The 12,659-nt window shown below is 41.2% G+C and overlaps 1 protein-coding gene across 1 annotated transcript in view; it reads left to right on the top strand.

Annotated features, from left to right (window-relative positions):
- Positions 1 to 10,260, top strand: part of CCDC9B (coiled-coil domain containing 9B) — a 270,324-nt gene extending 260,064 nt beyond the window's left edge. Inside the window, exon 17 of the mRNA XM_075191871.1 lies at positions 9,480 to 10,260. Within this exon, the coding sequence (XP_075047972.1) occupies positions 9,480 to 9,511 (32 nt within the window). The 3' untranslated portion in view covers positions 9,512 to 10,260. The remainder of the gene's footprint in view (positions 1 to 9,479) is intronic.
- Positions 10,261 to 12,659: the final 2,399 nt, after the last annotated feature.

The following is a 12,659-nucleotide window of genomic DNA, read 5'->3' as shown; positions in this document are numbered from 1 at the left end:
GTGATGGTGAAGGGCACAGAGGTGGTTATGGTGAAGTGCACAGAGGTGGTGATGGTGCAGGGGCACAGAATTGGTGATGGTGATGGGCACAGAGGTGGTGATGGGCACAGAGGTGATGGTGAAAGGGCACATGTGATATTGTGAAGGGGCAAAAGTGACAATGAAGGGGCACAGTGTGATGATAGAGGGACAAAAGTGACAAGAGCACATACTTGGATTTATGCGTATTATTTTTACAAACAACTTAAGTAAGTATTTCTGCCCTGACTTCAATATTTATTAAGTTGTTTTGACCCAACTATTTAAAAAAACGGGACTGCTTGGTAATTATTTAGGGGTGCCTTTTTCTGCAGCAGGGTGGCCTTGCGCTTTTCACATGTTAGGTACGCCCCCAAAGATGCAAGCCACGCCCTCACCTTCTTTGGCGGCACATGCTTTCATATCTACGTAACTATAGGGGTATATGGTAGGCATGCGGCGGCACATGCTTTCATATCTACTTAACTATAGGGGTATATGGAAGGCATGCGGCGGCACATGCTTTCATATCTACTTAACTATAGGGGTATATGGTAGGCATGCGGCGGCACATGCTTTCACTTCTACGTAACTATAGGGGTATATGGTAGGCTGCAAAATTATAGTGCTATGGATTGTTTCAGGGAGGGGGCCCAAAAACAGTATCCTGCCTAGGGCCCTATGAGGTCTAAATCCGGCTCTGCTTTCAACGCAAAAATATCATACAAAAGACATCCTCATATAGGAAGTATAGCATGACTCTTTAAACATGGACCTGTGATTGAAGCTTAAAAAAAAAAATGGATTTGTCAAATTTGATAAAATTTCTGTTACCCAAGAGTCAGCCATCAGTCAACTCTATTGGCTTTTTTTTTAGCAACCACTTTAATATATGTTGATGCAATAAAGAGTGACAAAAAAAGCAGCATCCCTCTATTTGGATTTTGGTGGACTAAATATGCCTGAAGCGTGCCTTATGCAATCAATACTTTTTGATTGCTGCTTTAATTGTTTTGTTTTGGAATTCTAATTATGTAACCTGTTTGAGACTAGGACAGTGTTTGCTTACTGCAGCTGTCCTTCCATCAGGGCAGAATCGCCTTACCAGTTCTCAAATGCCTCTACTGTAGGTGAAACTATAGAAAAATCTTATGTAATATAATCTACATAAAAACACCTGAGAGTAAAATAGTACTTTGCTCACTATTAATTGTTGCAGATGTGCAAGTCCTGGGATGAGCAGGTATCCTGTAGATTAGAAGGCCCTAATGCTGAGCAGTAGTCAACTCATGGAAAGAAGGTTGGAGAGATAAAGCACAGCAAAGAAGAACTAACTTAAACACTTTTGTATTACACCAGTGCTCCAAGGTCTGTAGAGACTCTCAAGGAAATTCTCAAGAAGTGCACTGTGCAAAAGTTTGCATGTCACATCAAAGTCCGACCTATCACTTTAAAAGCGCCCCTTTTATTAAATGTAATGTTTCTGTTTTTCTGTTTTAGATGTGTGAATAGCTAAAATGAATCAGAGTAATGATACATTTGAACTTCTTTACTCCAGTTGGGTCTTTTGTATGTTTAAAACTTTTCATTTATATTGGGCAACATGTGCCTGGAATTGTGTTTCTGTAGTTGCAATCTGCATCCCTTTAAAGTATAAATCTGGTGCAAAATTCAAGCCAGCAAGTAGTACCCTTAAAAATGCATACTCTCCACCTGCTTACTTTTATTTCGACAATCTTGTTTGTGTATTTCGGTTGTTTTCTGCTACATAAATTATCTCCATATATTAGTAAATCGCAATAGAAGTCCATGCAAAGTAAGAATTATAACAGATGTAGGGACATCTTTTATGTGTGGCTGTTTTATAGTATATGACAGAAAACCGCATTGAAATCAAATATGAAATAAGACTTAAATATATATATATTTATAAATAAATGTTCAGGTCGGCCGAGATTTTTAACAATTCTTATTTAAATTTCATTCAATGTTATTGTTTACAATTGAATAGCTGGTTATCTCTTTAAATATATTTTTTAGACATTTTTAGCATTTGAAATCTTTCACTCTTAATTAATAAACCAGCACAGCCACTTTCCCTTTCCACCTTCCTCTCACTCCCATTTTCTTCATCCTCTCTATACCTATACATGTATAGCTGTTTTATGTAATTCACATTCCTACTGTCCTTCCTGTGAAGGTGATTGTTTTCGCAATACCAGGGCTGACCTTAGGCAATTTACCCATGCAGGCTGGCAGTGTGTGTCCTATCGGGCTGCAGTTTAGCTCAATTGCCTGGCTCCAGTAATGTTTAAGTATGTATTTCACAACTAGGCAAATAAATATCTTAAGACAAATAATAACAAATAATGCTAACAAAGAAGCTATCTTTTTATTTTAAGTCACCGCGACAGATATAGCAGTTTGAAAGAATTCGTTAATTGCATTATAACATTGGGCTATAGTGCAAAGGATAAAACACTGCAAAGAAATATCATACTTTGCAAGCCAAATGTGAGGTATGTAGGTTGGGAAAAATGCATGGTTCTCAGGTCAGTATCCCAGCAAGGCAAAAGCCCAGACCAGTATTACTCCGTTTTTGGCGGACATACACCATTTCAAAGGTAGACAGAGTTCTTGTAGGTAGTGCTGAGAGCTGCACTACCCGTTCATACCTTCTCTTAGCTTCCAAGTCTTCAACAGTCCAGCGGGAACTGTAACCCCAGCCAGTTCTGCCTCCCAGCTTGATCCCTGGGCTCCTGTTTTTATACCTGCTGCCCATGCTGCTGTACTCTGGGTTTTGGATAAACTAGCCTCCCTGGTTGTCCTGATTTGGTGGCCTTTATCTTTAGGGGTTTGGTTAGGGTCAGAGTCGCTTCTCATATCTCTCCTGGTCCTCCTGATGGTTGTGGCTCTAGGAAGCTTGGAGATAATGGTTCTGGTTCAAAAAGCTCAAAGAGGACATAATCACTTGTGATACTGAAATTATGGTTTTGTCACTCACCGGACTGTGAGTGCTACTTCCAAGGTAGCTAGGAACCGTGTCCGTCCATTATTATGAGGTACTGCGCATGTGCAGTCCCTTTTAACCTTCAGTTCTGTTCCTTTAACTTAATTGGCTGATCAGGCAACTCTCCCTATATTAAGCACCTGTGGTCAATACCACGTTGCCTGATCTTGGAGTCTCATGGAGTCTCATTCCTCATGAGTCTCTGAAGGTGTTCCAGTGCCTCCTCATGTGTTCAGCTGATGCTGATTCCTGTTTGCCGTTTGTGGTTTCCAGACCACTTCTATTCCTCGTGTTCCTAGTGACTCCAGCATCTGATTCCTATCCGCTGCCTCCGTGTATCTACAGCTACAGATTACTGCAAACTCTCCTGTGTTTCTTCGTGACTCCAGCAGCTGATTCCTATCCGCTGCCTCCATGTATCTACAGCTACAGATTACTGCAAACTCTCCTGTGTTTCATCGTGACTCCAGCAGCTGATTCCTATCCGCTGCCTCCGTGTATCTACAGTTACAGATTACTGCAAACTCTCCTGAGTTACATCGCTACTGTTCCAGCTGATTCCTGTTCGCTACTTCAGCGTGTCTACAGAGTCCTGCTCGTCTCAGCGCTCCAGTCTGCATTCTACCTGCCGTCAGCTGACCCGCTGCCTACTGCTTCTACAGTGTGTCCATTTGTGTCAACTCGCCTGTTGCATCGAGTCTACGCTCCTCGGCTTCCAGCTTTGCTACATCGCTTCAACTCTCCCGTGGTCTCCTGCTGTTCTATTCAATATACTACTGCTTCCTGAGTATTTGTCATCTTTGCTGGCCTACCTACAGTGCGCTGCACCTACCTGCCGCTTCCATTCTGCAAGGACTTCGCATCTCGTCTGTTCCCGGCCGCTCAGGTATCCCTGCAGCTATCCCTAACAGCCTGCTCATCTGAACCACGGTATGCATACTTCTCATTGACTGTGCTGGTGTATTGCATATCCATCTGGACTGAGTTGTTCTCCTCCGGAGTTTCCATCCTCTGAGACTACTGCTATTATTGACTGTGTTTCCTTTTGCTGGACTATTTCAGTGACTTTGTTTATCTGTGCAGTGCTGTTCATTCATTGTGTGCAGTTCAACGTGGGATCAAGTTCAGTGTACCCGTGTAGACTCTGCATAGCATTTATCTCCTCGTGTCCTTCCTCACATATATATTCAGTGGTACAACTTGCTAGAGGCAGACCACTGATTCCTGTTTCCCTGTGTCACCAGTTGCATATATCCTCTCACATAAGCAGTGGTACAACTTGCTACTCGCAGACCACTGACTTCCCCGTTACCTTCACCTGGATTCCATTCCTTCACTACAGACAGCGGTACAACTTGCTATACGCAGACCGCTGACTTCCACCTCCTTTCTACTCCTGGACATTCTTCTCACTATAGCAGTGGTACAACTTGCCGTGCGCAGACCACTGACTACCCTCACGTGTCCTTGTCCATCCAGATCCTCGTGTTCAGTTACCTATTGTTTACCAGTGCTGCTAGTCATAGACTTTCTGAGCATTCTCTAACCATCTGCTGTTTCCAGTTCCATTATCACCCTGCCATCAGAGTATCATATACCAACTCTACTGCTCTGATAAGACCATCAGCGGGTGATACTGGGTAAAGCCTCCTAGTGCCCGTGACAGGTTTCCTTCTGAAATGAATCCATTACTGTCTTTTCACCTCTTCCAGGGTTCTATAAATATCATTCACAATATTAACCCAACACCCACATGGCACATTTGAGAAACCTAGGGGGACTGTCACCGCATTCTGTCTGATGAGAGGGGGTCTTAGGTGGGTTCACTTTTATTACTCTGAAACAGGTAGAGATTTGTAACTTAAATCTACAATTGATTTGATATACCTGGCATATTTCATTATTGGTGAAATTGAATTCAGCCAACTTCAAAAAGTACTCTTATGCTGTTTTCTGGCACAGTATATTCCAGCCACACATATAAGCGAGCATACATCTGTTAGCGCAAATTATAATGTCCATTACTGCTCTAGTTTATACACATAATACTAGACTAGCCAGAAACTAGCTAAGGTTGAATTACACAATGATATATCAAAAATCTAAACTGAATTAACCCTTTTCACTTTAGAGGGACATTTAGCAAACAAGTGTAGTTAAAGCGGATGCACTGTGTAGTTGCCAAACATGGGATTTCTACAGAGTACTATTTACCCAGAAAAGTGAGTTTTTGTCCAGTTAGTTATACTGTATGCCAGCGAAAGAGTATAATGTTCTAAATTAGAAGCTCTCCTGCAGGTGAATAGGGTTTTGGGAAAACTCAACACTTTTTTTTTTTGTTTTGCTTACTACAGAGTGAATGAGGCAATATGTAGAAAAGTAAAATAATGCCAGAGGAACTGATGACCGATTCACTTTAAGGATAAGACAAAATTAGAAAACCAGACAATATCAGAAGTATTACCAGGATCCAGTGGAAGAACCTTTACATGGCAGAGTACCAGACCTGAACTCAAGTATGGAAATGGAAAACAAGTTAAGCGCAAATGCTATGAATGACTCTTTGAATGGCGTTTGAGTTAAAGAAAAAAAAATGAAATTACTTTTACAAACCACTCTATTAAGCTTTGTAATGCATCCTAAATGTGTTGCTTGCATCTGTTTTTGTTAGATAGCTGTCACTTCAGTATGTTAGTAGCGTTGCTCTGTGTCAGTGACTTAGATACTTGCCATGATCGGCAATAGCATCAGTGACACATTTTATTACTGCTACTGTATTGTCACATAATGTTATAATCCAGGAGAAAAATGAAAGCTAGCATGACAATATAGGAACGTAAATAGAAAATGAGCATGACCTGCTTACTAATGTTTACAATCTAAAGTGTGAGAAGCACTAGAACTTCTTTTGCACTACCATTGTATGTATCATGATCAATTTTGTCAATTTTTCAAAAATGTTGTGAGAGCTGGTCATCCATCTGGTGGATTATGTAACCCTAGGAGAATGGTGTTGGGGTAGTATAAAGTGCTCTGCATAAATATTAAACTTGGTGTAAATGTGAGACTTATGTAATTGAAGGTGTTGCTACCTACTAAATTTGAGCAGCTGAAGTTAGTACTCTGTGAATTTGATAAAATTGCCTGAACAAGTTTATCAAGCATATTTTTGCCCAAAATGATGTGTTAGCTGCTGTTTCAACATGGCTATGGTAACTTTAAGTAAATTAATAATTTCTCAAAGCAACAATGCCACATTCGCTAAGTTAGTACTTAGTAGCCATGTACCCATAGATTTCTATGGAGAAAGCTATTTACCAAGCTGCAGAATGCTAACGCCATCTGAAGTCTATCTTACCTTGTTCTATATCTATAGATATAGAAAAAGCTCAATCAATTTATGGTTCACAGCAGGTGTTTGAAAGCACCTTTCGAACACCTGCTGTGAACCTATAAATTGATCAAGCAACTTTCTGTATTGTTGTTTGACAGGCATGTTTGGTATCAGTAGCTGACAGGGAGTTCTGGTCCACTCTTTCCATATGGAGGTTCCTGGGATACCTCTTGGGAAGTTAGCTCTCAATTTTAAAACACAAGAAAGTATGGCCTAATATAGGGCCTCTCATTATTTAGAATAAGGACCATCCTATTAGCAGGAGTGCCTTGATGGGCCGGGTGGTTTATCATATATTTGCAAATGTGTGTAACTGAGACTTTTAAAGTAGAGTAGTATGATTTTTTTCTTGTTCTATATCTGCCGGAGACTATAGTCTCTACATAGTTGGAAACTGAAAGGCAACGCATGAGCAAGATGTAGCAAGCCAGCCAAAAATGGATGTGATGTCTTTCACAGCTGCAGCTAAAGACATCACTGGGGGGAATTACTTAGCTGGGACAGCTGTTTTATGAAGTGCTGTCCTGGTTGAAGAATGCTAATAAATAGCTGAAATAAATTGGGAGACAAAAGGTGTGAATGAGATTGAAAATTATCGGGGGAAAACCCAGATAATTGGTAAATAGGCCCCCAAGAGCCTATAGGAAATTAATAACACATATTTTAAACAGCTGAGACAAGGAGTATAGCTCTTCATTACTACTAGCAAGGCTACGTGCCCAGGGCTGCCAAGAGGAATTCAGGGCCCCGGTACAACGACTTCATGGGGGCCCCCCTTATAGTTGAGAATTCAAACAATTTTGTGCCGCCGCGTAGTACATGTCCAAGAACTGTTTGTGCGGCAAAAAAAAAAAAAATTGACGACACAAAAATTTTGTGCATCACAAAAAATATGTACGACCACACCCACAAAAAATGTGGGCATGGTCGTACAATTTGGGGCGTAGCTATGAATAACTTGGCGTGCCCAGGAAACCCTCCTACAGAAAAAAAACTTACATTGTTGTGTACACCACTGAACGGTCACCAAAAATTGGGATTGTCCCACTAGAATCACAACATTTCACACACTCTCCTGCTCTCTCCTACGTGTTCTTCTCACTTTCAACACCTGTGGCTGCAGGTTTCCTTAGTTGCGGCTTGTCTGGATCCTGGAATGTTGGGAGCCCTATTTGAAAATAAAAAATGGGTACATTTAATAAAGAGACCTCATTCTCCCCTACATTTAGTAGCCCCAAACCACCCCATCTTAAATTAATAATCCGCACTATAAAATTGCCCAACCATTACCCCACAAACAAAATTTGCACCCATTAATTAGCCACCACCCACCTCACACTACATTGCCACAAGCCTCCTGTGCCATCACATACACATTACTGTGCCCCTTCATCACCATGTTGTGCCCCATTATGATCACACTGTGCCCTCCATGCTGCTTTTCCCCCTTCACCTGGCCCCCCATCATCACCCTGTGCCATGCTGCTCCCCCCCCCCCCGATATCATCACACTGTGCCCGACTTCATCACACTGTGCCATCCTGCCTCCCCTCTCCTTCATCACTGTGCCATGCTGCCCTCCCTCTCTTTTATCACTGTGCCATCCTGCACCCCCCTCTCCATCACTGTGCCATCCTGCACCCCCCTCTCCATCACTGTGCCATCCTGCACCCCCCTCTCCATCACTGTGCCATCCTGCACCCCCTCTCCATCACTGTGCCATCCTGCACCCCCCTCTCCATCACTGTGCCATGCTGCCCCCGCTCTCCATCACTGTGCCATCCTGTCTCCCCCCCCCCCTTTTTTCCCTCATAATGTGCCTCTCTCCCCCTTTTTCCTCATAGTGTGCCTCTCTCTCCCCCTTTTTCCTCATACTGTGCCTCTCTCTCTCCCCCTTTTTCCTCATACTGTGCCTCTCTCTCTCCTCCTTTTTCCTCATACTGTGCCTCTCTCTCCCCCTATTTCCTCATACTGTGCCCCTCTGCCCCTTTTTCCTCATACTGTGCCTCTCTCTCTACCCCCTTTTTCTTCATACTGTGCCTCTCTCTCTCTTTACCCCCTTTTTCTTCATACTGTGCCTCTCTCTCCCCCCTTTTTCTTCATACTGTGCCTCTCTCTCCCCTCTTTTCCCTCAAACTGTGCCTCTCTTCCCCATTTTTCCCTCAAACTGTGCCTCTCTACCCCCTTTTTCTTCATACTGTGCCTCTCTCCCCCCTTTTTCTTCATACTGTGCCTCTCTCTCCCCCCTTTTTCCCTCACACTGTGTCTCTCTCCCCCCCATTTTCCTCAAACTGTGCCTCTCTCCCCCTTTTTTCCTCAAACTGTGCCCCTCTCTCCCCCTTTTTTCCCCTCAAACTGTGCCTCTCTCTCCCCCTTTTTTCTTCAAAATGTGCCTCTCTCTCTCCCCCTTTTTTCTTCAAACTGTGCCTCCCTCTCCCCGTGGTTCCTCACACTGTTTCTCCCTTTTTTTTTTTTTTACTTACATTTGTATTAGCTGTTTTCCTCTCTTCTGTCTTCTCTCTTCTTGCTTCTTTCTTCTATCTTGGTCCTCTCTGCGCTGCTCCTCACTGACTGTCAGGCGTGACTTGATGACATCACGCCCTGGCAGTCAGTGTAAACAGAGCAGAGAGGAAAGAGGAGGGACGCGGGCGCCGCGATCACGTCAGTATCCTTTTTTTTTTTTTTTTTTTTAAACCCTGCTTCCCTCACCAACAAACCGCCATACTGCCGGACCCCCGCACATCCACGCCCCTCCCCGGGCGGCAAAAAAAGAAAAAGGAAAAAAGTAGGTTTTTTTGTTAAAAAAAGGAAATAAAAAAAGTGAACAGTAATTCGTACCCGTTCCCCCCCCCCCCCCCTCTTGGTGGCCCTGTACGTGCCTTCCAAAGTTCACAGCAGTGTGCATTTAGTGAACGGTATAAGTTTGCTTATGTGCTGTACTGACCTCTACACCTGCAGCACAGTCTAGACATGCTAATAGTCTGAGTATATACAGTAACGGCGGATTGGAAACTTTGACCATGTTTTAATGATACAACATAATCTCTTTCATTTTAGATGGATTTCTACTAACTTCTGTATACCTTTAAGAAGATTGGCGTTTCCATTTTACCTAGTGTCCCTGTTGGATCCTTTTGTTAACAGTGCAAAGAAAACCAAGATATAGTAAAATATCACTAAATGATTTTTGTTTTCTGCACGTTATAGTTATTTTTAAAAATATCTGCTTTGGGTTTAGGTAAGGCTTCTTTTCCATAGAATTTAAGTATTTAAAAGCAACACACAAAATAGACTCTTAACTTAAAAACAAATATATAGGTGCATATTTTGAAGTTCATGTTTATTTGCAAATAGTGCACTTTATTGAGGATTGAGGAGTACGAGTTGGAATATTTTAAAAGCACTTGTTGTTTATGCTATAGCCCTGCTATTTTTTAAGTAGAAAATAAGTACACACATTTCACATGTGGTGATGTTTGCAGTCCATGTAAAGCATCCCTTTCTTTTTTTTTTTTGAGTCACAAGGGCTGATTATTTAAGGATCATTTCCCCGCTATTTACTTTCATCTGGGTATGAAGAGTTAGAATTATAGAAAGAATGCTACAATATTTGTAAGTTTTTTTAATTCAAGCTACAGTCCATGACTCCAGGATTCCAGGACTGTATATAGAAAAGTAGGACACATGGAAGACCAGATTTTAGTTACTGTTAACTCTGCACTGATACCTGCAGAACGAAAATATGATCCCCTGCGATTGGTACCAAAAAATAATATGTATTAGATTGATTCAAGTTGTGTCCCCTTTCACTTGCAATAAATCTGTATTTTACTTTGCAGTGCTTGCTGTTTTTATTATTACTATAAGATGATTAAACATATTTGTTATAATTAAACTAGTCCATCGGGACATGAAGTGTACAATTCTGATTGACTTCACAAGACCTCGGTTTTCATTGCTATGATAACCTTTAACATGGTCAGTATATATGACAGGGTTGCATAATTTACACATGTGAGTAATAAAATTTAGTTTCCAAATAAACACTGTCACACCATGAACAATATTTTATTGTGACTGGCTTCTGCATACTATATAGGTTACATCAGAACAATGGAACAAATTCAACTGCAGAAGATTATATCCATCAGATATCCTGGGACACGCTTTGTGGTGTAACGCCACCTTTTTGGATGCCAGGGCCATCCCTTCATCTCTGTCTATCCTAACGACAGAGTTCTAAAATTAATTAGCATTTAATTTAATAAATGCATCAAAAGCTACATATGCTGGTGTATTGTCATAACTATTTCTTGCATACATGTGTATTTTTTGTTTATATACTTTTTTTATCTGTATTTTCCCTCTAACTTTTCGTCGGTCATCCCTCCCTACACCACCAAATTCATTGGTATGCAAAGAAAAGTGAGAAGTCATTAGTTTAAACAGAAAGTGTGGGGCTACTACTGTAGCCTGGGGAGATGAATGAACCATCTTTATGTTTTTAACAAATTCTCATTTGCACAAATTCAATCTTGATGTTTTCTAGAGGGCAGAGTGGTGATAGCAGGTACACTTTCACAAAGAAATAGGTGTTTGTAGTAAACTACAAATGCCTTGTTTTTCCACTACCTGTGGATGCAGCAGATTTGCAAACATTAATGTTTTATGTGTCACCAAGAGTTGGCCTCAACCACCTCATTATCTAGTGTGAAATTGTTGTAATAAAATAAAGTAACAAACAAGTGTGTAATGCCATGAGAGACTGTGTGCTGCCCATTGTGCATGGAATAGCGTCTGTCGCCATGTATATGCCCTGTCACATTGCACAGACACATTGTGCTGAAGTTCAACTGAAATTCTTGGTAATAGTTTTTTAATCTAATAAAATCTAAAATAAAACCATTATTTCTGACTAAATATCTCACATGAGTTACCATTTAAGTATGCTATTACATGTATGACAAGATGGGCCAAATAAGAATAGAGAAGGGTTTCCGTGTGTAAAATGAAGTCAGTCAATTAGGACAGATATTGATTGATTGTTTTGGTAGTTCACTCTAAATCATACCAGTGGAGCAGGTTAGGTAGGTATTGCAGGCAGGAGGATGGGATTAGTTGGTGATGGACTTCATGGTTTGCTTAAAGTGAGATTCATAGATTAAGATTTTACTTTCACATTGATGCTTTGTGGTTTTTATTTTTGAGGTGCAGTAGTTTATTATTTATATTTTTTGGTTGATACTTTTTTATTATTTTTAATCCCTTACTCCCTTTCTTTACACTTTATTTATCTTTTACAGCTCCCTCTCCATTTTATTACTAGGAAGTGCATTTTCCCAGGCATTATATACTTATAACGCAATCATACAGTTTACCCCTGGAGATTGTGAATACTCTTGCCACAATTTTCCCAATCACTAACCTGTTATACCTGTGAATGCCAAGACCCTCTAAGTTATTGGAAGTGTTGGGCGGCACAACTCTCTGCCACAAATATACAAGGGTGGTGGGAAAACCCTGTGAAAATGAAGGGTAAGGGAGAGGTTATGTAAAAAACCTTAAAAAGAAGCCAAAGCTGTAACCAACTGTAATAGTAAAATGTAGCTGCCAGAACCTCAAGCATAATAATGCAGATGGATCTGACAGCAGAAGTGCAATGCAACTTGTTGCAGATTAATTCACCCATCTAAAAGAGGATGCCACTCTTCAAGAGCCATCCTAGTAGCCACTAACACCTGTTCTCTAAAAAGATGTGGGGAATCCAGTTGTTTAAGTACACACAAGAAAATGTCTTTGAAGTGATAAAGACAAAAGTTCATTAAAGTGGACCCTATGTTATATTTCAACTATGGTGTTATCTGAGTGGAGCTTTGATTTCTTCCTGTTTGAGCAAATTTTATCCTACAGTCAACAAACTAACTGGTTAGAGTCATTGTAGAGATGGGCCAATTGTCACGGTTTTTACGAGGAGACTCGGTAGATGTAGCGAAACCAAGAGATTCGAACAGTTTGGCACTACTCCAACAGGGCGCGGAGTCTAACGAGGAGACGGTGTTCACCAGGAACCGCCGCAAAGCGGTATGGGCTTAGCTGCGTCTACCACGCAGGTCACGGTCCCTACTAGAGCACTGTACGGAAGTCCCTGGGAAGACTACAGGCAACAGTATCGTAGGAAACGCTGACAATGCTAGAAGTGTTGGTAATGAAGATGTTAAAGATCAGCGTACCTCTGCC

Source organism: Mixophyes fleayi, chromosome 12 (genome assembly GCF_038048845.1).
Source record: "Mixophyes fleayi isolate aMixFle1 chromosome 12, aMixFle1.hap1, whole genome shotgun sequence".
NCBI lineage: Eukaryota > Metazoa > Chordata > Amphibia > Anura > Limnodynastidae > Mixophyes > Mixophyes fleayi.
Note: the sequence above shows the minus strand (reverse complement) of the source record. Positions and strands in the feature narration are given on the sequence as shown.